This window comes from Cibotium barometz, chromosome 40 (genome assembly GCF_041138505.1).
Source record: "Cibotium barometz isolate CiBa-2024 chromosome 40, ASM4113850v1, whole genome shotgun sequence".
In the NCBI taxonomy this organism is placed as follows: Eukaryota; Viridiplantae; Streptophyta; class Polypodiopsida; order Cyatheales; family Cibotiaceae; genus Cibotium; species Cibotium barometz.
Window position 1 is genome coordinate 23,096,710 of NC_141085.1, and position 25,882 is coordinate 23,122,591.

The window sequence follows — 25,882 nt, forward strand, 5'->3', positions numbered from 1 at the left end:
CAAAGCAACACCTAAAAAACTCTCCGCTACCAGAGGCGGCAACCCCAATGAAAAACTCCCTATACTGTCACCACCAGTGCGCCATCCTTTTTACTTCTTAGAGTTTTAAGAATTCCACTCGCAGAATCGAGCAAATCCTGAAATTGTGCTCCTCGTTTGGCATCCATCACACCCGCCGTCTTCTCACCCGCCGTTTGAACCTTTCTTTGCTTGCTATTTTAATTCCGCCGCCCTTTTTAAAGAAAATTACATGGTATTGCATTATTTCCCTTATGTATTAAGGCCTCTATATATTAAGGCCCTAAGTATTATGCACACCTTTGGCTTGATACTGGTGATGAAGATCTCCGATTGCATACGTGCCATCTACAAAGATTTGATCTTCTCCTGCTCTTCGAGATCCCAGATTTAAGGAAGCCAAACCTTGATCATAACTCTGGTGGTGTTCCACAATGTGTTCCCCATGTTGTTGCCAAACATCTTGCCATTGATGTAACCTTAGTCTTGCACCGTTTCCAACAAACATATCTGCATCAAACACATCATCACATGCTAAAAAGGCTTCATTGCCACTTCAGTGGGTGGAGTATTGGGCATCCCAGTGCTATATGAACATGCATCTATATGTACATATGCCCAAAACACTTTTACAAAATTTTGCCTGACATACTTTGCCCAACCCCTAGTCTGCTAGAGCATTTATGCTCAGCAGCAAAAAGATAAAGTCCAATAGCTATCCACCAGGATCAAAAGGAATCTGTTGTAACTTACCATCCCATTTCCCAACATCTGTGAAAAACAATGGTTGCATCACTACATACCAAACGTCATTCATATGTGCCACAAAATCATTTTCGTCCAAAGCATTCACAGACTCTGACCACGCAGCATCACCTTCAAGCCTTCGCTCTTCAAATAAACCATGAAAGAACACTTCACCCACAACAAACCTCCTTGTCTTCAAAACCTGTGGCATTACAACATCTAGCATCCAATTCATCAATACCAGTGAAGGCCAAGTTCCAACATTTTGACCTTTATGCACACAAAAATCCACAACCTTTCCAACAGCAGTGTCCACAAGCACTTCCAACTCTTGTTAAATAGGCATCTCTTCACAACCATACAACTCAACTGATTTAGAATCCTTGTCATCCATGGACTTTGTCTTTAACATTTCAGCAACACGCAAAGAAGCCTTAGTTACATTCTCAACCATATTTGCATCCATGTCCATCTCTGGCTCCTGTTCATCAAGGCTAGCAACTGCCCACATATCATCCTCAAACACAATACTCACATCACAACGCTCTTCATCAGCCCAATCTACATGCATATCTTCTTGAGTGTTGCCAACCCCCCTAGTATCATCGTCCAAAGACTCCCCAGCACATAATGCATCAAATGGAAAAACATCCACATCATTCATCGTAGGTACCATACCACCATCAAGCTGTCCAAGAAAATCCATAACAATAGGATCTTCCTCCATGCTCTCCACATCCGCATTGCAAACTGTCTTCACTTCATCACAAGTCCCTACCCCATCCTCCTCCCTTGTAGAATCTGGCAAAGAATCATCCTCAAAGCATTATGTATCCAACTCCTCTTCCTTCTTATCATGAGCCAATCCCAAGGCATTATCCTCTTTGCTTCCATGTGCATGCATGTCATCCAGATCCGAATGCAAATGATCTTCAATAGAGCATTCCAAATCACTGTCATGCACAGCCATGACGTCCCAATCCAAAGAAGAATCCACTGGCAACTCCTCATGTGCAAAAGTCTCAAACCTTGACCCAGATTCCTCATCCTGCTTTTCAACATGCACATCCTTAGTTTCAATCGCAACATCAATAGGGAAAACCTTAGCTACATCCACATCATTCATCAAACACACATCTTCACTTTGCTCCTTCACCTGCTTCATCCACCTTCACATGCTTTAAAGACTTTGGAAAAAAATCAAAAGGCACATAGAACATCCCCCTTTGCACCTGCATAGGCCTTTGAGGCTCCTGTCTAATCAAACTTTGCATAGGACTCTTATCCACCTCAACCAAATTTACATGCATATCCCTTGCAGACACAACACCTTCATGCAGATAAATACCCATCTCCATCTGCTTCAAAATCTTGCCTTCCTTTTCCCTAGCAACCCTAACTGCATCATCAAATGACTTGGGATTCTTCAACTCAACCCTGATCTTCAAATGGGGTAGCAAACCATCAATAAACAAGCTCTTCTTCAGAAACATAGAAGGAACTTCTTGCTTCAATGTCGTACACCACTTATCCCATAGACATGTAAATACCTTCCCAAAATCATCCAGTGATTGCCCATGGACCTGCTTCAAGATACTCAACTCCTGCCAAAGCACACTAGGCTCCTCTGCTTGTTGCTGAAAATGCTCCAAAAGGCCTTCTTTCAACCTGTCTAAGGTCAAAACACCATGTAGCTCATATGCTGCATCCTGTGCTTCAAAATCTTTAAGCCAGCTTCGGGCATCTTCCTTCAAAAAAATCTTTACTAGCCTCAAAACCTGCTCTTCATCTGTAACATGATTGCTAATGCATGTCAACTCCATTTGCTCCAAAAAGTTAAACACATCTTCATTCTTACTGCCATGAAATTTTGGATAAGACCACATCATGAAAATCTGCAACAATCCCTGCCAAAAGAAGCGGTACGAGTCTCTTTCCTATGGGGCATACACCCTTGTAGGCGAAGAAAAACCCTTGGCTCTCCTCAGTGGGGGCACCAAAAAGCTTTGGAGTGGAAAAAAAAGCAAGGAAACAGGCCTCTATAGCTTCCCACTCCCCCAACCTTGGAATCACTAGCACAAAACAAGGGCACCATAGACAAAATAATCACCCAACAAACACATACACTTCCACTGTGTGCATGACGAGGTAATCGAAGGCTGGCACAAAGTGCGCTGTGAGAGTGTAAACCCGTGGACTACACCACCAAACACGTCAATCACACCTTCTCCTTCAAATCAACACACATGAGATACAAACACAGAAACCATAGCCAGATACATCACCAGTATCATCCATCTTTGAATTCCCAACCAACACTTCCATACAAGCTTCTTCCAACACACAGAAGCTTTTGCTTCACACCATCTCACATACTTGACACCTTCAAATCAACACACAAGATGTATACTCACAAGGTTGTCTTCCATTCGTCGTGGCAACATATACCTGGGCCATGGCCTCTGGCTAATACGAGCTGCACCTCAACAAGGTAACCATCTGCTGCGCTACCAGTAGCTGCGCCAAAAACAACAAACTCTGGCGCCGGCAGCAGTACACTCTCTCTCCTTGCTACCAGCCACCGCCTGCTACGACAAAGCAAACAAAGCAACACCTAAAAAACTCTCCGCTACCAGAGGCGGCAATCCCAATGAAAAACTCCCTATACTGTCACCACCAATGCGCCATCCTTTTTACTTCTCAGAGTTTTAAGAATTCCACTTGCAGAATTGGGTAAATCTTGAAATTATGCTCCTCGTTTGGCATCCATCACACCCGCCGTCTTCTCACCCGCCGTTTGAACCTTTCTTTGCTTGCTATTTTAATTCCGCCGCCCTTTTTAAAGAAAATTACATGGTATTGCATTATTTCCCTTATGTATCAAGGCCTTTATATATTAAGGTCCTAAGTATTATGCACACCTTTGGCTTGATATTGGTGATGAAGATCTCCGATTGCATACGTGCCATCTACAAAGATTTGATCTGCTCCTGCTCTTCGAGATCCCAGATTTAAGGAAGCCAAACCTTGATCATAACTCTGGTGGTGTTCCACAATGTGTTCCCCATGTTGTTGCCAAACATCCTGCCATTGATGTAACCTTAGTCTTGCACCGTTTCCAACAAACATATCTGCATCAAACACATCATCACATGCTAAAAAGGCTTCATTGCCACTTCAGTGGGTGGAGTATTGGGCATCCCAGTGCTATATGAACATGCATCTATATGTACATATGTCCAAAACACTTTTACAAAATTTTGCCTGACAACGTCACATAGTTATTATCAAATAAAACTCAAAAAGCAAAAAGCTAGAAGTTTACAACTTAAGTTTTAATTTTTAATTGGTCGTTAGTTGTAAGTTGTAATTTAAAAGTTAAAAGCTATACGGTATACCTGTCTAGCCGAGTCCATCTTGTGCATGGCACGTAGCATGCGCAAGTTAGTGCGACAATACACTAGCCGCTCTAGTTGCCGTGTGCTCAAGCGATTGCTGAGCTTTGTGTGTATGAGAGAGTAGGTGCTTCAATTTCTCACATGCACCCGAAGCACAATCTTGAGCCAAGAGTCTCAAAGCCAGCTTTTGGAGGCGGCTAAGCGTGTAGCCAAATGTCTCCCCACCAGAAAAGGGGTTTCACAAGATACTCCCTTTTCCAAGTAGGCGGTGATGCAAGTGCAGCTCCCTCCCTCTGGTCATTGTAGCTAATGAGCTCTTCCAAGAACTTCCCATGGAACTCCTTTGGCAATGCCTTAGGCAAGAAGGCATCGCGGTCCTCTAGCAACAACTCAATGTCGGTGAAGAGGGCGGGGAGGCTATAGGCGGCTTGGTCCATATGGGCTTATGGCCATTGGCAAGTAACGCCAGCCGCCAAGTATCCAAAGTCTCGACTCCCAAACGGCTCTAAATGGGCTGCGCAGTGCGGGCAGTGAGTCGTGTCCAGTCTGGCAGGCTGATGGGCAGTGAGTCTGCAAACGGGTCATCTAACGCGCAGAAAACGGCCATGCAAACGCGGCGAAAACAGGCGAAAACGGCGAAACGGTGCGCAGCAACAACGCCAACGATCAAGAAAACACGCCTGTCGACCATACGAACCCGTACGGTATTTCGTACGAAATGGGGTCGTACGACGTACGGAAACAACTATGCCCATGAAGGTTGGCTAAGATTGAAAGCTATCTTTGGTCAAACCAATGCTGCAGCACGTCTGTTTCTCATAAAGTGTCTTTACAAGTTAGAGAGAGCTGAAAAGATAACAATTGCAACTCATATTATGAATGACCTTAGGTGTCTAATCGACCAGCTCTCTTGAGGAGGTGCTTTCATTTCAGAAGAAGCAGTTGTTTTTGTACTTTTATGCAGCATGCATCCAACATTTGAACAATGTGTTTCTGTCATTTCCAATCAATCCAACCTTACACTTGTCTCAGCAGCGTCATCTCTAATTTTAGAAGAAACGACAATGGAGGCAAGTTCATCATCTCAAATTGCACCACATCTCTTGGGAGACCAAGCTTTAATTGCAAATCAAGATAAAAAGAAGGCACCAAGAATTTGCTATTATTGCATAAAAAAAGGGCATATGATCAAAGATTGCAAGAAGAAAAAGAAAGATGAAGAGAAAGGGAACTTCATCGACAAAGACAAAGACAAAGACAAAGACAAAGACAAAGACAAGGACAAAGGCAAAGCCAAATCTAAGGAGGAGGCTAACGTGGTTGAATTTGATAGGGCTTTTTAGTCCCTTAGTGGTAAATTTTCATTGTGATACTATGTGATTGTTTGACTCCTTGATCTACACACCCTGCGGGGCATGCATGTAGATCAAGAGAGGGTGTTGAGAATAAGTTGATCTACATCCATCACTTAGTGTGACTGTTTGTGATATTGGATTTAATACATTTATGCTAAGGATATAGGCAAAGGTGTAAACCATGGGTTAGCTTGTAACCCATGGTTATTGGCTAGCATTAAAGGCACCTCTTCTAGGTGGCAAGAGAGGGGCAAGTGGGCAAGTGGATGAGAGCTAGGCGCCTTTCTTCCATGAGCCTATAAAAGCAGGGTCTCAACACTTTCTCATGTGTGTGAGAGGTCTAGCATTCTTGTAAGTTCTTTCTGCTTAATCCAAGGTTTGTGTTACTTTGTGAAACCCTTGCTTTTATCACCATTTGACTCTTCTTTGAGTACTCTAACTATTCTATGTGTTAAGTAGCTCTAATGAGATGTGTGAGATCTTTATCATTGTTACTTAATGAGTATTCATTAGCATAATCATTGTTTGAAGTATTGCTTTGTGTTATGATAAGCTATCACATCTGTTGGAGAATGCACAGGTAGAAGCATAAACAAGACAAGAGAGAGAGTACTAAGTAGAGAGAGCTTGTGGACAAGATCACCTTTTATATTAGCTTGAAGCTTTACAATGACAATTAGCCAGCAAAAGAATGTTGAACTTGTGCAAGAGATTGGATTGAATAGTGAGAAATGGGGGAACTTCTTATATAGTGCATGAATGACCTGGTCGACTGCACTAAAGCAGGCCGAGCAACTCACGATCCATAAAAAGAAGAAAAAATACATAAAACACGATATAAATGGTACAATCCCAAATACACTAAGATTCATAAATTCTAACATCCCCTCTGCAGCTCATAGTGTGCAAGAGTTGAAAGAAGATAAGCTGCTGATGAAGATGCAACCATGGATCCTCCAGCACCGCGAATATTGGAATCACTTCAGAGAGAGCATCCACTGTCATGTGCACAGTGTGTATCTACCGTGTGCTACATGCACACAAGACTAGCTTCGAGGTTTGGGAAAGCTTGGAGCTAGGCAGGCTGATTGGCGAGTTGAGTTAGGGATAGACTAACGGGAGGGCACCCAAGTGTGGACACCCGATGACCGGCCAAGAGCCTATAAAAGGGTGGCCAAGGTTAGTCATTAGTTCATAGAGTCTCGCGTGTCTTTGTGAGAGCTCTATGGTCAGGAGCCTGGATCTAGTGCAGACGTGCACCTGCTTTATGCAGTCGAGGCCGATAGCAGTCTCGAGGGCCGTGAGGATAGCTTCGTGGCGGTATGGGACGTCACGAGGTAGAGATTGGTCGGTACGTCCATCTAGTTAGCTCAGCTCGTGGCTTGGTGGGGACAGCCAAGACTTGTGGGCTTGCCCACGGCTGTCAAGGTTGGGAGGTGAGTCAGGCTTGCACCCCCTTCACGTTTGCTTGGTTTTGTTTGCAGGTTTCAAGTCTTGTACCAGGAGCGTTCTACGAGGTGATCTTGCAGGGATTTGACAGTGGTATCAGAGCAAGCCTCGTGAACGAGCAAGTCGGTAGGTAGAGAAAAAGAGGTCGAAGAAAAGGTATGAGTTCGAGAAGCTTGTTGTTTCTCTGTTCATATTGTTGTTTTTTCAAATTTAGTATGTTGCTTTTGCATCCTAAGAACCCATGATGGGGTTGTGGTCTTGTATGGGTTGTTTGCTTAGCAAGAAGAAGGGTTGGATGTGTTCTGCAATTCTTTGAACAGTTTGAGACAGAGAAGAAGTAAAAGCATGCCAGAAGTATGTAAGAGAGAGAGAGAGAGAGAGAGAGAGAGAGAGAGAGAGAGAGAGAGTAGCGCCGGTTGTTTGCTCTTACGGCTGTATCACTTGTGTGGGTGTGGCGCACAAGTGGCTGCACATACATAGTTGTGTGATGCTTGAAGGTTGCGCAGCCCACCTGAATGAGGACGCAAGCCGCATGAACTTGCGTCAGAGTATGCAGGCGCGCTGGTACGCACGGCCAGGTAGGCACCTTTGCCTATTCGCACGTGGACTGGTATGCGCAAGTAGGCACAAGCGGCCAAGTCTGTGCGCAGGCGGCCAATCTTTGCAGGTAGGCACGCGGGTACACGTAGGCCGATGGGTGGCAGGTAGGCGGCGCTAAGGTGTTGCAAAAATTAGTGAAAAGCAAACGATAGCGCCGGGTGGAGTTTTTTTTATAGCTTTCGTTAAAAAAAAAAACCCACACCATGCTTTGCCTTGCTTTCGTTTTTTTCTTGAACCTTAGCAAAGGGGTTTAAAAACCCTGCCTTGTTTTTATATATATATATATATATATATATATATATATATAACACAAAAGTAAAAGCTAAGTAAGCTTTTGGGGAAGCCTATAAATTCTCCTCAAGGAGGCTTCTTACCACGCATCTCTCAAGCTCTCAAGTTCTCTAGTACTCTTCTTTGTGCAAGATCATACTTTTCTCTCATCTTGTTCTCTTCAAGATGTCGACCTATGGAGCCCATTCCCGAATGTAAAGACTTGCCGGCTTACGGAAGCCACCGATGGCGATCTTTTCGACGATTTTGTTTCAAAATCAGATTTCCAAGAGTTTAAAGTTGCTCTCGAAGTTTCTTTCTCGGAACGTCAAGCATAAATCGCCACGCAGATGCAGGCTTTACAGAACTCCATCTCTTTGTTGACCACTATCCTATCTACTCTTTCGGGTATGGATACTTTGGCATCTGCTTTAGGCCCCAATATTACTCCGGAACAGTTTGGGGGCGAGCAAAAGCAGCGTACCAAGGAGATAGTGAACACTTGGCTACATAAGTGGCAGGTCCATTTTCAGTTTCATCCATATGACGATGGCAAAAAGATCCAATTAGCAGCAGGTTTCCTCTTAGGCAAAGCTTTGCTTTGGTGGAAAGAACTTAATCCTAAACCATTGACTTGGGCACAATTCGAAGAAGTCTTCAAGAAAGAGGATGACTATGATGTTGTTGCCCGGTTTGCTACTTTGACCATGACCTCGCAGAACCTCATTATGAGGTCTATCTCCAGAAATTTAGAGACTTGCAGATGAAAGCTACGAAGATGGGTTTCACCACTCTTTTGGGTTTCTTCGTAGACGGTTTACTCGACTCATACCGTTTACAGGTTAAAAACAACAAATGCAGAACTTTGGACGAGGCCATTCATTCCGCTCATATCTATGATGATACAATTTGCAAAACATAAAAATCAAGAAAACCATAGATTTTTCATTAAAATTTGTAAACAAAGTAAGAAAATTAGCTTACATGGAGCTTGTAAGCTCTCCTTTGGCTTGAGGGATTGAGGGTTCCACTCTTGTTTGAAGCAATAGTGGCCACCAATTCACTCTGGAGAGGATTAGGCCAAAAACAATTGAATTGGTCTCTTCCAAGTCTAAACCCTTTACTGAGCCGGGGGAACAAGCACAAAAGGAAGTTCTCCGCACCGATGGCTAGCACGACAGAAGGAAAGTCTTCGGACCAACCTGCCCTGAGTTGGCAGGAGGATCCAGTTGTTGTTGGCCGACTGCATCAGCATGTGTGTGTTCCCATTCTGGAGTTGGCCGACTGCTGCATATGCTGGTCGTGGAGATTCAGGACCAGTCGGTTGCCTATAGGACAGGTCGACTGGTATATGGGGCCATATAAATAGGCCCCCAGTCCCCCATTCCATTTTGTATCATACTCCGGGATCTTCTTGTGTATATAGAGCAGAGTTACACACATCTATCTCTCTCTGTTGTGTTGTATTTTTTTCTGTATGCATTTTTGCTCTCGTGTTCCCAGATCTGGTCATCATCTCCGTTGCGTATTCTGACAGAACGTTCTATGAGGTGATCCTGCGGGGATTTGACATCCACCAACCTGTTTCCTCGAAACAAAATGCCACCATGAATAGCAAGGAACTTTGCTTGGCCACGAATTCCCACACAAGTATGCAGTGAACTCCAAGAATAGATGGTAAGTTGCTGGACACCGCATCCATAATCCCCAACAGTGGACGGAACACATCACGTCCCAAAAGCCTCGAACAATGAACTTGGAAAAGATTATGTTCATAATTTCTACTTATTTTTGTACTAATTCTTTCTATTTGCTACTTCCCTTAGTGCTAGGCTTCATTATGTCTGAGTCTGCCCTGCATCTCCGGAGGTTTGACAGAAACTCAGTTTCAAGGGCTTTGTGTGAATATATGCTCTTATGTGTGTGTGTGTGTGTGGATTGCGTGTGTGAGAGCATATCTTGATACAGAGTTCTACACCCACGATTGGGCACTGATGACGTTAGTGGGGATGTCGTAGTATCTAGTCCATACTATACATAATGGAGTTGATAGTTATATAGTCTTGTGGGTTGACTACCATGAGTATATAGCATGCACATTCCTAAAAGGTGAATTTGGGCATGTTCTTGGATTCATCTAGGTATATATATATATAATTTCTGTTGGAAATAAGTGCACACTAGGTGTACTATTTCTCTAGTCTAGTTTCAGTTCAGTCTTTGTGTCTTGAGTCTAGTGCCATGTGGCACCTCTACATTTATCCCATAAGTGAGTCTACTCAATCTTGTACTTCTCACCTATAAATTGTAGGTGTCACATCAATGAATATATCAATCTTGTGTCTTGTCTACACTCATCTCAAGGTAACTCTTTGTCTTTCATTTTTTGTTCTTGTTTCATTTCTAGTCTGCTCTAGCTTTCATATTTTCTACATGGTATCATAGCCATGGTTTTAGGGTTTCCCTGTTTTTTTCTATGAGCTTTCGCCATTCTCTCCAAGCTGTCCCACTCAATTCAGCGCAGCCCATGTGTTGCCCGCCATATCTTCAGGCCGCTGCCTAGTTGCATCTGTTGCCCTCGCCAGATTCACAGCATTGGGACATAACGTGTGTACCTATCCAATACCTGCTGCTGTAGCAACCCGCCGGCCTGAACTTGCTGTCCGCCCTGTTGAATACTTGAGAGCTTTAACTGGTGGTTACCTGCGCCCGCTGTTTTTCATTGCACCCGTTGCTCTAGAAGTCTCAAGATGGCCCTTTGTGTATTTTTCGCCATGACCCTGCTCCCCCTTGCACCTACTCACTCTGCAGACAGTAGCGCCGACTTGCAATGCATTTGCGCCCTAAAGAGCACCTCTTCGTCTCTCTACACCGCTGCCCTCAGCCTATCCACAGTCTGCTGCAGCCATAGCTGCGTTTTTTTCTGCCCGCCATGCCAACAACTGCCCGACTTCTTCTTCTTGCTGCTGCGGGGGTTCATCATGGTGCTGCCGCCTCTCTACTTGAGCTTACCGGCCTGTCCTCTAGTACTGCACATGCAGCAGCTACCCCCGCACTCTCTTCTTCATCAACATGTCTTCTCAAGTCGTGGACCTCTTGGACATTCAACTCATGCAACAACTTGTCATTTTTGGATCTCTAGTCTTCTCGACATCACCTCCTTTTGTGAAGGTAAACTCCAATGCTGATTTTGGACCTGATTTGCAACATCTGTGCAAAAGGCATTTTCCCCTTTGTTATTTCACATTTCCTCTTCATCTTCACATGTGGGTTAGCTGTCCATTGGACCAGCCAGACTTGCAGCAGCAAATTTGAAACAGAAATCAAGTGTATGTCGTGTTCTATTTTCAGTCTACTCTCTATTTCTTATTTTTTTTAAAAAAAAAAAGAAAAAAAAAGAAAAAAAAAGAAAAAAAAAAGAGAGTTCTGAATTTCATTTACTTCTCTATCTTGTACGGGATTAGACACTGCCAAATCTGGTAAGACCTTCCCATCTCTCTCATAATTGTCTATGTTTTCATGCTATCTACCACCATTGATCACCAATGATGTAGATCATGGGGTAATATCATGTCTATTTGTCTACATGGACTTATCTTTGTCCCTATCCAAGAGGCACCCCTGCATTACTCACTCTAGCAGGAGGATTGACCTTGAGGAGGGATTATCTATCAAGGTCCATCTCTCTGTCTATCTACAATCAGTCAGTCTCTCTGTCTATGTGTCTATCTTGTGTGATCTTACAGTCATATGTCTCTGACACTCTGTCTATCAGTCTATATGCCTATCTTTTGTGGATTAGCTACCCACATTCTCTTGGCATTTTTTGTCTATTTATCTTCTGTTTGTCAGTCTCTCTCATGTCTATCTGAAAGTTCTCTCTCTGTGGGACCACTCTACTGGCTGATTGTCTCTCTCTCTGTCTGTCTATGATCCACTCTTGTCCCTACCCTTGTGGACCCATATGAGGATATCACTTGAGGAGGGGTGTCTCAGGATCTTTTGTCTCTCATATCTTGTCTCTCAGTCTATCAGTCTTTATGTCTGTCTTCTAGTCTTGTCCATCTTGTCTTCTAGCTTGTCTCTCAATCCTTGTCTAGTCTCTCTGTCTTGGTCTTATCTTTTGTCATGTCATAGTCTTGTCTTTTTGTCTTCCTCCTAGTGTCCACTTAAGGAGGGTGTTGGAAATAAGTGCACACTAGGTGTACTATTTCTCTAGTCTAGTTTCAGTTCAGTCTTTGTGTCTTGAGTCTAGTGCCATGTGGCATCTCTACATTTATCCCATAAGTGAGTCTACTCAATCTTGTACTTCTCACCTATAAATTGTAGGTGTCACATCAATGAATATATCAATCTTGTGTCTTGTCTACACTCATCTCAAGGTAACTCTTTGTCTTTCATTTTTTGTTCTTGTTTCATTTCTAGTCTGCTCTAGCTTTCATATTTTCTACAATTTCTGCTACACCAAAGGTAACCATGTCTTGCTAGATATCTAATGCTTGGAACTCCAAATCATGGTCCCCATGCACCAGTAGGTGGAGTTGTAGTTAGTTTCCTCTCTCGCCCACAAGCCTCCTCTGGTGGAAGCACATGGGGGAAATTGCATGTGTACTAGAGAAGTACACCATTTGGTCCTCCTAAGCCGGAAGCACCTTGGGAGTCCTAGAAGTGGTACTAGAATCTGTATCACTGTCACGTGTCGCGTCTTTGCCCTTTCTCTGAGATGAAGCCTTGCCCTTCGTCTTGTCCTTCTTCTTAGACAAACAATCTTTGGACAGATGTCCTCTCTTCTCACAAGAGAAGCAACGACTCCGACCTTTCTTTTGAACTGAGAAAAGTGCTTGGTCAGAATTGTTGACTAACACCTTCAACTTACCCTATGAGACGAGAACGGACTCTTTCTCCAAAAGTAGGGAGCTAAGATCATCAAAATCCAATTGAGTGGATGTGACTTGGCACCGCAAAGATCGAGAAATCACATCATAGTCCGGAGGAAGCTTGGTGAGGATAAGTGCAGCCAGCTGAGCAGAGGACAAAGTAGCACCCATAGCGTCATGGATAAACTTGGCCTTCATGAGAAACGTCTGCATGGAACTGCCTTCAGGGAATAACAAAACGTAGAGCTGCCCTTGCAAGGTAACTGCCTTGCTCTCATTGACGAATCTCGAGCAAAGAGATCCTCCAATTTAGACCATACTTGATGAGCATTGGTGAGAGTTTGCATTGCTAGTGAGACCTCCTCTGTGATAGTCCGCACAAGCACAGAATACGCCTTTGAGTCTCGATTCTCCCAGTCTTGTAATTCCGCAACAAATTCACCCTCCTGATCTTGAGTCCACCTCCTAGAGTTTTGAGGACGCTCGGGCTTCCTTTCAGTGCCCTGAATAATATCCCACAAACCCTTGTGGATGAACCAGATCCACATCTGAAGCTTCCAATGGGCATAGTTGGGTCTTTTCAACTTGTCATCCTTGTTCATACAGGGAGGAGCCATATCCACAGCAACAAGAAACACAAATCTCAGCTCTCAAAGACTTCTCTCAAGTGCTTTCCAACGAAGCGAGGCTCCAAAACCAATCAGCCCCCTCTCAAACCTGAGAGAGGAGGAGGCTGGACAACAGCAAAACAGTTTAAGAAACCACTGGGAACATCCTATCGGAAGGGTAGGGACTCGTGGAGGAAGAAGGAAATGTACAGCCACTTGTTTGGCAACTCCACATGCAAGAGAACTCACCAACAACTGATGCCGGAGCAGAATTTGCAGCCAAAACTCCAACGCTTGCCTCTGTAGAAGAAAACACAGCCAAGAACCAGGCCGGCTTGCCTCTGTAGGAGAGAACGCAGCCAAGAAACTGGCCAGCAGCAAGGGAAGGGCTGGTTGGATGAGAAAATGCAGCAGATTATGGAAACACAGCCACTGTTTGGGATTGATCTGCAGCCACAGCCAAGAGAAGCTAGGCCAGAAAACGCAAGGCATAGATGAGAAGGCGGCAGATTTGCAGAAGATAGAGCAGCCTGAACCTGAGCGAGTGATACCATGTTGGAGAATGCACATGCAGAAGCATAAACAAGACAAGAGAGAGAGTAGAGAGAGCTTGTGGACAAGATGACCTTTTATATTAGCTTGAAGGTTTACAATGGCAATTGGCCAGCAAGAGAATGTTGAACTTGTGCAAGGGATTGGATTGAATAGTGAGAAATGGGTGAACTCCTTATAGAGTGCATGAATGACTTGGCCGACTGCATTGAAGTACTCACGACCCATAAAAAGAAGAGAAAATACATAAAATACCAAATAAATGGTACAACCCCAAATACAGTGAGATGCATAAATTCTGACAACATCATCTATTGGTGACTAGCTTCATAACTAAGTGATTTCAACACTTTCCTCTCTCTCTCTCTCAGCATATAGAGATGCATCTTGCCTTAGCACTCCATCCACATCCCCACCCCCCTTATATTGTTTGTATATGGGCTCCACCGATTCATGATGATTCACAGTTGTATCCAGACACATGCACACTTTTTCTTTTGTTTCTTTTCTTCCGATGACCGGAAGAACACAGTTGTATTATTTTTTGTCTCATAGGCCGACTTTGGCCTCTCGTAGGCATTAATCAAGGAGAACAAGAAGACATCCGATTCCAACCTCAATGAGGTGGAAAACAAACTACACAAGCACATCATAGCTCTCGAAGCACGGGTCACGCACCTCGAACAAGAGAACACGGCACTCAAGGAGGAGGTGAGTGCATTGAAAGTGGAAATGGTAGCCATCAAGAATGCAGAGAAGGAAGAAGGGGAGATCAATGACAACACTCTCACGGCCATCAAAGAAGAGATCTCCAAGGAGATCACAAAGGACATGGAGGGAAAGCTTGAAGCCAAGCAGTCAGGATGGGTCGAGGTGGTGAAGAAGAACATCCGTAAAGAAGTGAGGGAGGAGACTCAAAGGGAAGAAAACCAAATCATTCACACCACCATTGAGGAGGAGAAGATGAGGCATGCCCGCCGCCTCAACATTCGAGTCACAGGTATAGCCGAGACACCCGACTCCACTCCCGAGAAAGATGGACAGCTTCTATGCATGAAGCTCGGCTACAAGGAAGAGCACCCTCTCCCCTTCACCAAAGCATGGAGAGCCGGGAAAGACTCAACACGCAAGCGAGCCCTCATCCTACAGTTTGCAGGAGAGACGGAGAGGGTCACCTTCATGAGGAAGAGGGTCATACTACGGGGTTTAGAGGGAGCTCCTATTTTCTTGGATGATGATCTCACGAGGATGCAGCTTGAGCATAGGAGAACTTGCATGCCACGAGTCTTACACGCGAGGAGAGAAGGCAAGAAGGCCTTCTATCGAGATGGTCGGGTCATCATTGATGGCCGGCCCATGGATTAGCGGTTTGGGGCCTATGGGACACAGACCAGGCCACTGACAGAGATACACATAGCAGTATGGAACTGTAATGGTTCACTATGGGTGCAGCCTGGACGACTGGAGCATGTTATGGTGGGGAGAGACATCATACTTCTGACAGAGACACATCAGAGCCCAGAGAGAGGGCTACCTCGAGTAGAGGGATTCCAGTGGGAGTCAGCATACAGGAGGACCACACGCCAGGGTACCTCGAGAGGGTCGGGGGGAGTAGCAGTCCTATTCAGACGGGAGCTACAGGGGAGACTGAGAGTGGTAGCACAGGATCCAGAGGCCAGATACATGTGGATCAGCTTACAGCTCTCACAGGACAGGGTTATATACATAGCTCTATGTTACTTTTCTCCATCAGGATCCTCCTACGTCATTACAGAGGACATGCCACAGGAGGAGGAGATAGGAGCCTCGCCATACACTTGTCTGTCAGAGGAGATTATGCATTATTCTACACTAGGGGAAGTATTTCTTACGGGCGACTTCAATGCCCACACACAGAGCAGACAGTGTGAGGTGTATGACTATGATGACATGGAGATCCTCCACCCTGTGGATCCAGAGGAGATAGGGGCTAGTCGGGCATCAGAGGACACTGGACCAGACAGAGGGCATTATGGGGACCACTTACTAGAGTTGGGAGCCAGGCATCGTCTCGTTATTTATAACGGGATGCTACAGTGGCCGGGATCAGGAGGGCTGACATGCTTCCCACATGGGGGTCATACACGGACCGGAGGCACGGTGGTAGACTACATTATGGGGTCTTTGGAGGCATCACAGCTTGTCACCTCATTCTCCATTCCACCTCGTCCTATTGGGGCAGATCATACATACTTGGCATTTTCACTAGCCGGATCACCAGTATCACCAGCCCCCCATATACCGACGCCACACACTACCATCTACTTCACACATGACATGGCAGACATATACACTGGCAGAGTAGAGGATGGGCTCCTACTCATGGATCCCCTAGCATCTATGGATACCATTACAGCCCAGCTCGCATCACTCCTACACACGGCTGCATTACAGAGCTTCCCACATCGTGTACACTCAAGAGAGCCTGCGAGACCTGGGACTATGCCCCAGAACAGATGGTATGATGACGAGTGCAGAGCCCTATACTCACGACTCCGCATACAGAGAGCCTTGGGAGCCATCACAGAGCAGGAGTCGAGGAGAGAGATGAGGAGACTTACTCGCCGCAAAAGGCGGGCCTTTGCAGAGATACAGGAGCTAGAGATCTTTCATTTCTTCATGAGTAGAGATAGCCCTGTCTCATGGCGGCACTTCAGAGAGCCCCGGACCCCGACACCTATTGCAGACCCACAGACATGGCACACATATGCAGAGGGTCTATACCATGCCCCACAGCAGCCACCTATACCTCAGCCACAGGAGCCTCGACCTACCACAGCTAGCTTCTTTACCCACTCGATGGTACAGGAAGCTATCCGCCGCCTACAGCATGGACGGGCCGCCGACCATATGGGCCTGCAGGGTGAGCATCTCATATATGCAGTAGATTCTTTAGCTCCTTTTCTTGCACACCTGTTTAACAGGGCACTAGCAGAGGGTTTGCCTGCGGAGTGGACGATGCACACCATTGTGCCGATTCACAAAACAGGGGATATGCTCGATCCGAGCAACTACAGGACGGTTATGGTTGGCCACGTGTTGGCCAAACTCTATGGTGCAGTGCTGGAGCAGGAGCTTAGCTTATATGCTGAGCGAGCAGGTTTACGCTCATCAGGGCAGGCAGGCTTCAGGAGAGCTTTCTCTACCATTGACCATGTATTCACTTTGAGATGTATGATTGATCAGGCCAGAGTGAGGAAGAGAAAGCTCTATTGCTGCTTTGTGGATTTCCGCAAGGCATTTAACACAGTACCACGAGAGAGGCTCTTTCAGCGCCTGCAGTCTCTTGGCATACCAGCAGATATGACATGGGGCATCTATGCATTATATGAGCAGGTTTTTGGGCGAGTCAGATGTCCAGGAGGTATGTCCGAGACTATTGCTAGCACCATTGGTGTGAAGCAAGGATGCCCACTTTCCCCCACGCTATTTGGGTTATACATTGATGAGGTGGCTGACTTCATTACACGGGGAGGCGGAGATGGAGTTGATTTAGCAGGTACCTTAGTACATATTATGCTCTATGCTGATGATATTGTATTGGTGTCTGAGTCCCCAGGTGGTCTACAGCAGCATCTACATGCACTCCATGATTTCTGCACACAGAGGGGTCTTACTGTGAACCTTGGGAAAACCAAGGTTATGGTCTTTCATACATCGAGACAGGGCAGGAGTCAGCTGACATTCACTCTCGCAGGATGCCAGGTGGAGGTGGTGACATCATACGTGTACCTAGGGGTTACCTTCTCTGCAGCAGCCACACGCTTTACCATGGGTTCAGCAGCCAGAGCTAGATTGACACGGGGATATGCAGCATTGGCTATGCTAGAGAGACAGTGCCACCAAGCGCATTTTCAGGAGCCCCGGACGAAGGGGTGGCTATTTGACACATTAGTCACACCGGCATTGATGTATGGAGCAGCAGTATGGGCGCCAGGCCTTGCTACTCATTGGTGGACACAGATAGAGAGACCACAGGCCCTCATGATGGCACGCATGATACGCAGCAAACCGTCAGTACCTCATGACATTATCCGAGCAGAGTTTGCTGCGCCTCCTATGATGGTAGAGGCCATATTTCAGACTATATGCCTGCTAGACAGATTCAGAGAGATGCCACAGGACAGATTATCATACAGAGCTTTTCAGGCATCTAGACAGTTGGCTGAGGCAGGAGACAGAGGATCATGGTATGCACAGGTCACACATTGGTTCTCACAGCATGGCCTAGACATGGATCATCTACCACCATTCCAGTATGACAGGGATGCACCACATATCCGTCTCTCTCATAGTGAGAGGAACAGAGTATTGAGACAGGATCTATGGCAGCTCTATACACGAGAGACATGGATATCGCCTACACAGCCTCTTCCACCGAAGATGCTATACTACAGAGATCACTTCATGAGTATCACTGATGATGGATTTATAGAGAGGCCTAGATACATGGAGGGCTTTTTACCACACGGCTCCCGAGTGGCTATTGGTCAGCTCAGAGTTTCATCACACCGATTGGAGATTGAGACTGGCAGAGCAGCACGGATCCCCCGAGAGGAGAGGGTATGCAGATTGTGCAGAGAGGAGGTGGAGAGTGAGGAGCATTATGTATGCAGATGCAGAGCATATACAGCCATCAGACAGAGATATCCCATTTTATTCAGAGAGCCACATTCCCTACGCCAGATCTTTGAGACAGCAGACCAGCGCATACTGGGGAGATACATTCTAGACATACAGCGCCACAGAGAGACATTATTACAGGCTCAGACAGCTCCAGAGGGGGGCGACAGACACAGATTACTACATTTTTTCAGAGATCCATACCCCTCCCAGCCCCTACACGGCAGGGAATTACTCTCCAGAGAGCAGAGACACTTAGAGCCCGTAGGAGACAGAGGACACCTGGCTTTCGGACACCACGCCTATACCAGAGAGAGATGACAGAGATCAGAGCTCAGTTTCACAGAGAGGGTGCGGAGCGACTGGCTCGCTTCAGAGCACACCCAGGCATGTTCTTCAGGGAGCTGTGGACACCCCCTTCACTGATGTATACCATTTTATACCCCCAGTATGGTACAGGATGGAGCTAGCTAGGTTGCATATCATGATTGTATACTCCATGCATATAGCTTTGCATTCTCCTAGTAATAGAGCTCCATCCCCTGCACACCCAGATTCAGCTTTTTTATTCAGTACTTTTTCATTTTGTTGGGATGACAGAGGATACCCCATACAGGTACTCCGATTTGTCTCATAGGCCGAGTTCGGTCTTTTGGAAGACGTTAATAAAATCTTTCTTTCTTTCTTTCTTTCTCTCTCTCTCTGTGTCTCTTTTGCTTTTCCCTTTGGCTTCCTCCTCTTCGCTGCCCTTTCTTTTGCCCTACTCAAGTATGGATTACACTTAATTAGGTTCAAGTCGGCCTTTTTTTTCTTGATTAACATTGTGGCTAATCAATCCCCTCCGGCCGAGCGAGGGATGCTTTTAACCCCATGAAAAGCATGCCCTTCTTTAGTTACACTGTGCGGAATGCGAGACTTTTGGTTCTGGGACAAATCCAGAGAGTCCCTACTTTTAGGTCTCATTGGGAGGCTTATGGGATCACCCTTGACATCATAGAACTTTTTGGCAGAGGTGGTGGCACTCGTACATGGAAACAAAGATTTTGTCTTTTATTTGGCTTTCTCTACATGGTGGCTTGGCCACCAACCAATGGAGATTGGTGGTCGTTGGTGCTAGCCCACTTGTTCGAGATGTGCGGGAACTTCAGAGTTAGTCTACTTTTGCTGATGGGAGTGCAGGGAGGCACATAGGATTTGGATTGCAATAGTACACCTTTTTGGAAGGATGAGGAGGGATGCGTACATTTGTTTTGGTGCTATTGTATTGCATGTGGGGGCCAGCTATTGCATTGCATGTAGGGGGATAGGGAGATTCAATGAGAGGGGGCGTAGGGTGTTGTCGGTTCTTGGTTGAGTCCTCCGAAAATCTTCTCAGCATTTATTATCTTTGTGTAGTGATCTTAAGGACCCATGCATACATATTCTAATGTGGAGCAACAGCCAATGCTTATACTCTTGAAAAAGTTTTTTTGATATGTAGTCAATGAATATTTTGAGCATATCAAAAAAACTTTTTCAAGAGTACAATGAATATTCTGAGCTTGTATGCAAAGGTGTGGCCCAACGCTGCATGCTACATGATATTCCTCATACCCAATATAGACCACCTCTGCAGAGGATTGATACTACTTGGGAGCTCATTGCCAATATCACAGCTTGGGAGATTTGGAGGGCTAGATGCACAAAGGCTATTGAGGGCACTCAGACTCACTATATGGGGAGATATTATTCACTTTTATGGCAACATGGGCTCGTATACAAGGGACCTTCGAGATGTGCGCATGCAAAGCGCACCGTTTTCATGAGGGAGTGGGATCAAGGTATCTTTTTCTCAACGACCCCCACAGGACTCTCTCTTGGCACCTTTGTGCCCCATATTAGTTGAGGTCAACCTACATTTTGGGATAGGTTTTGTTTTGCTCTGCCTTCCAGCCGTGATTTTGTAAGGTTTATTCATACTTAATAGAAGTCTCCTTTTTGCAAAAAAATAAAATTAAAAATTCTGAATTTGTAAGTCTGGGCCTGCCTTAGATCTGGTCCTTCCTTACTAATGTTAAGGTTTTTTTGTGCAGCATCTCAAGCTTGCCAAGAGTTTAAAAGCAGTTGTCAAAGAGATGGGTGACATGGAAAAGCTCGGGGATGCATTGGAGACTGTGGGCGAATCCTACTATAATCTTAGGGATTTTGCAAAGGCGAAGAAGTGGCATCTAAGGAGTTGGGATCTTTGTAAACGAATTGGCCACCTTGAAGTAAGCTTCCACCTGTGTATGATGCGTTTTTTATAAAATTGGCTTCTGAAAGATTTTCATCTTGGATTTGAATGCTTTACAGGGACAATGTGTAGCGATGATCAACTATGGAAATGCGCTTGATTGTACTGAAGATTGGGAACAGGCTTTGAAGGCATATAACGATGCTTATGAGTACAGTTTTCTTATACCTAGTACATGAAAGTGTATAAACTACTTTTATAACCCTTTGAAAACTCATCAAATCCTGGGGATGCAGTAGTGCGGCTAGAGGATGAATGAACGTGATCTCAAGTCTCAAGGGGTGGAGCAAATGCTCTTACAATACGTCAGTAAGGTTGGTTGTTACCTTAGGCAGTTGGGCACAAGGTACCACGTTTGCTCCCAAGTGCAGTACTATTTAAGGATGTTAGGTGGCATCCACCTTAGCCCTGTAAAAAACCTGCATGCTGTTGATCTGTTGTGGAAGGGGGATCTGAGCCAACAGGTCTTGGAGGTGACGACCTATGATCCTCACTATTGGAACTGTTCTGACCAGTTTTCAATGCTATCATGGTCTATATGTCTTAATCGCCAATTTCTGCACCCTTTAGATGTGTCAAAGGCCCTAGTCAGCCCCTTTTATAAAGTTGGTTAGAGCCCTAAAACAAGGTGGACCTGCTCAGCCTTCTGTCTGGCCTGTAGCTTTCACTTGAACGGCCTTGAGTATCTACAGCGCCTATGGGCCTACAACAGTAAATTCACTTGGTACAGGCTCAAACGAGTCATTCGTGCATCAAAGACTGAATAAGTGGCATTCAGCTCACATGTAAGGGCTGCTACAGCCCGGCGAATGAAGGGGGGGAGAGGAGGGAGGGGGGGGGCATTGCCTCCGAGAACTCGGAGGACAAGCCAAAATCAATAGGAATCTCTTGGACAACGCGGGGGGTTGCCACGTTGTCCATCTCCTAGTTAGGAACTAAATGCTTATAATGGTTGCCAGTGGGAACCGTTGCCTCGGGGGGGTTACCTGCCTGGTGTTCTGGCTGGCGGTGCTCCCACGGAAGCAGGCAGTGGTGCCACTTGGACTGGTTGCCAACGGCTAGTACCCTCCTCCTCCTGAGCCTGATTGAGGTTGGCCATAGGGATCGGTGGGCCGAGAACCTCCACCGTGGGCTCTCTTGCTCTCGTCAAGCACTCTCGTTGAGGCCTCGGGGCGACATGCGTCGTGGAAGCGTGTTCTTAATTAATGCTAAGCAAAGAAGATTAATGCTATGTTTAGCAAAGACACATAAGAGAAGGAGAGATCGACCTAATCTATTATATATTGCCAAAACACAATAAACTTGCCGATTCACAGCTTCATGATGCATACCAAAGATCCTTGCAACCCTTTGCTTGGAATCGGACAAGAGAAGCTCTTGTTGATCCACCATTGTGTCCTTGGTGCCTTGTAGACTCTGACAAATGTATCCTCTTGATCTTTGAATGATGATTCTATTGAGTTGCTTTTACATTTTTAGCCCACCAAACTTTGTCCAAAATGTCATATTTTGTGTTCATTATGTGTCCAACTTGTGCCCCAACCATTGGGTTATGTCTTGGACACTTTTGGGCTGCCAGGACTTCTCAAATCGGACCCTATTCTGCCTCTTGTCTTCTCATATACTTGTTGATGAGGATGAGCATGTCCATGAGCATCAGGATTAACGGATGCACATAACATTTAGATGGGGGATGGGGGGATGTCTCTTGCAGGCTTGGTGCCGAGGGCAAGATTGAGCAAGGTGGCCCTATGTACTTGTAGATGAAACACTTGTTGGGGAGACTAGTGTACTCTACCTGTTGAAGAATTGGGTCGCCCTGGAGGTTGCAAGAGATCCTTTGAGGAGGAAATGCAAACTTTGATGGACGGAATGCTCGCTCCCCTTGCCACCACTGAAGCGGCCGTCTATAGGGACTCCAAAACTTACCCTATTGACCATCCAATTGATCAAATCAGAGGGTGATACTCTTTTCGGAGATTGGGGAAGCAGACCATCTCACAGGGAAGTTGGATACACTTGCCAAGGGTTGGTGGATGTAGGGTCGAAGCCATGGTGACATCTCGCGAAGAACGCATGAGCGTTATGTATTGCAACGGGACTCTTGTTGGATCAGAGGAATCCTGGCTGTGTAGGCTATGGAGGTTGTGGCAAGAATAACACCATAGCAAGATGAAGTTGTACGAGAGAGAAATGAAATGATATATTAACGTCTCTAAGAGGCCATAATGGCCTATGAGACCAAAACTGAGAGTACATCTGAAGTTGGTGTCTCATCAAAGAGAACAAGCAAATGAAACTAAAAAGTACAATAAACTGACTGTCATACAGTTATAAGAACTGTAAGTAAGACTCCTAGATGATATTGAGTACAAAATACTAGAAAATGTATATCAAGTAGATCCATGTATGCTGATCAGTTGAAGTGTTGCTCTCTCCTCAGATCAAATATCTTTGCCATGGAGATGTCTAGAATGGAGAGGTCGTAGAAGCGAGGTAGGCGCCTCCGATGCCGAGCAATAATGGCTCTGACCTGGCGATGGTGAGGATGCCGTGGTCGGGGTCTTGTGGCCGACGAGCATGACATAAGATGACTGCTCTATCAATAGTGACTCCCTGGGAGCATGGCTGGTGCCATGATGGCCCGATGGAGGAGGTATCAGGAGGTGTGTGGGCGGGGGTGCGGGTGCGGGTGTGGGTGTCGGTGCTGGTGTCGAAGAAATCTGTCAGGATCCTCTGTCTAGGTACATCATGGCTCGGTCTCCTGTTTGCCAAGAAGGTCTCTCTGTGTCTCTTGAGCTCAAGTAGGAACAATCCCAGGCATCTCTGATCCTCAAACTCCATGACCTTGCGTAACGGCCCAAAACCCTCTCGGAAGCGGCAGTGATATCTCCCTCGGATCTCATAATATACTGTACATCGGCAAATGTAGTGCTCCTCTGTCTCTGCCTCCTGGTAGCATAGCTGACAAATGCGGTCATTCGAGATCTGATGCACATATTGCTTTGTCTCAATCCGCAGCTGGTGTGATGAGGTCCGGATCTGTCCAATGGCACAACGTATCCCATGTGATAGGTGTACGTCCATGTACGCCGGGCGGGTGATAAAATCATCTGATGAGAGGTGTAAAAAATGGCTCTTGTAATGAGCCATTTTCGTGCCTAAGGGCTCAAGGGGACTAGTCCATGTCCTCTCTGTGTCCACTCTGACGATATCCATCCTAATCACGCGGTTCTACTCTGAGTGGGTGAGATCCAAAATGGACAATCCAGGCTGTACTGAAAGGGTGGTAGGTCAAACCATGATCTCATTTGAGCATACCAGCAATGAGTATCTCCATCCTCTGCCAACTGTATGGATGAGGTCAATGCCAATCGGGAGTGCCTCTGTTGAGGGAGCTCCCATAGCCGTTGTAAAAAGGTAACTGCCTGGAATAGGGCCTCGGTCACTACTAGTGTGGCACCCAGCTTAGCCCTTACAATCTGATGTGGTACCGATGAATTGCTCCGAATCATGTGCGCAATCATCATAATCAGTGGTCTCTCCATTTGTCTCCATCCCTCATCCGTCCCTCTGGGATCTCTGATGTATGTTGGGCTCCCAAATTGGAGCTCCGTACAGGAGAGGGTCGGTGTAACAAGTGTATCAAAAAGCCACAATTTGGTGCGCATAGCCGCCCAATGACCCATGCATGACATAAGTGATGATGTGTGAAAAGATAAGGGGCTTGCCTATAAAAGCAATGTACTATGTATACAGTCCAAAGAGGGTGGGTGATAGTGGTTATCCTTGCTTCACTCCTATCGTGTTGGTCACCATATCGGATAGTCCACTTGGAGCTCGGACTCTCCCTGTCAGAGACTCATACAAAGCGTATATCCCCCACTGCATATCCTCAGGTACCTCAATGTCATGCAATCTGTGCATAAGCCTGGCACGTGGTACGGTATCGAAGGCTTTGACTCCTCATGTCTGAATGTAGGTGCATGTTGCTTTCCATCCAATTGAGAAGAACCCGCTTGGAATGTAGTAGGCTTCATCTCCTGCATAGAAGGCCTCCTAGCATCCGTCTCATGAATCCGAAAGTGACATTCTTGGTGGAATGCTCATGTGTTACCTTGGGAGAAACCTCTTGTACCATGGGTAGCTTGCCTTCCCTACGGCCTTCAAAAGCTGTCCCAAATTGCTTGCCTTCATGTAAAGCACCATGACCACTATCATAGGAAGGTTGGCTCATTGGCCGAGCGACCCTCTCTTCCAAAACTTCCATCCTTGTAGCCATAGTGTCAAGCCTACCATTGACTTCCACCCTTGTAGCCATCGTGTCCATCTTAGCATTCATTTCCATCAGCATTTGCATGATCGAATCGATGGGGATGGCATGCGAAGATTGTGGGGTGTGCCTATGGGCACTTCCGACATTCAACTCCTCATTCCCTTCTCTTGAAGTATGTCCAAAAGTATCCCCTTCTCTTGAAGTGTGCCGAAGAGTATCCTCCGGAGCATCCAAAATTCCTTGGTCCATCATTGCTTCTTCACCCTCTACCTCATCAGAAGCCAAAGTGTTGCGTCTCGGTCGCCCTTTTGGCTTCGGTTCCATGGAAACCTTCGGTTTCAGAAATTTGGCTCTAAATTGAGGTAGGGATGTCCGATTGAAGTGATCTAAAGCTTGTTGGAGAGCTAATGAAGTGTACTAGACCACTATGCAAAGACCCGTAAGAGATGAGGTGTGCTACTATTCTCTGTTTTAGGGTTTACAGGGTTATAGACTGAAACGGTATTTTGGGTACAACTTGAGCTAGAGATATCCAAATGCAAAACTTTTTAGCTCAAATGGAAGCCTTCGATGAGTACTACAAGCCTATGTAATTTGATCTAGAAGATCTTCAAACCCCTGTGACTGAATTAGGGTTTACTGTTTTACAAAAACTCTAAATTCTACCCTAAAGAGATATCGAAATGCGGAGGTTAAGGGCTCGTTGGGTAGCTCTAAGGAAGCACTAAGAGCTCATATGGTCCCTTTTAATTCAGTCCAAAAGGGTTGGGACTGAATTAAGGTTTTTGTGAATTTGCA

At 45.7% G+C, this 25,882-nt stretch overlaps 1 protein-coding gene across 1 annotated transcript in view; it reads left to right on the forward strand.

Annotated features, from left to right (window-relative positions):
* The window catches only part of TSK (tetratricopeptide repeat (TPR)-containing protein), a 129,264-nt gene that overhangs the window by 33,325 nt on the left and 70,057 nt on the right, over positions 1 to 25,882 (forward strand). Inside the window, exons 3-4 of the mRNA XM_086779410.1 lie at positions 20,609 to 20,785; positions 20,868 to 20,959. Of these exons, the coding sequence (XP_086635536.1) occupies positions 20,609 to 20,785; positions 20,868 to 20,959 (269 nt within the window). The remainder of the gene's footprint in view (positions 1 to 20,608; positions 20,786 to 20,867; positions 20,960 to 25,882) is intronic.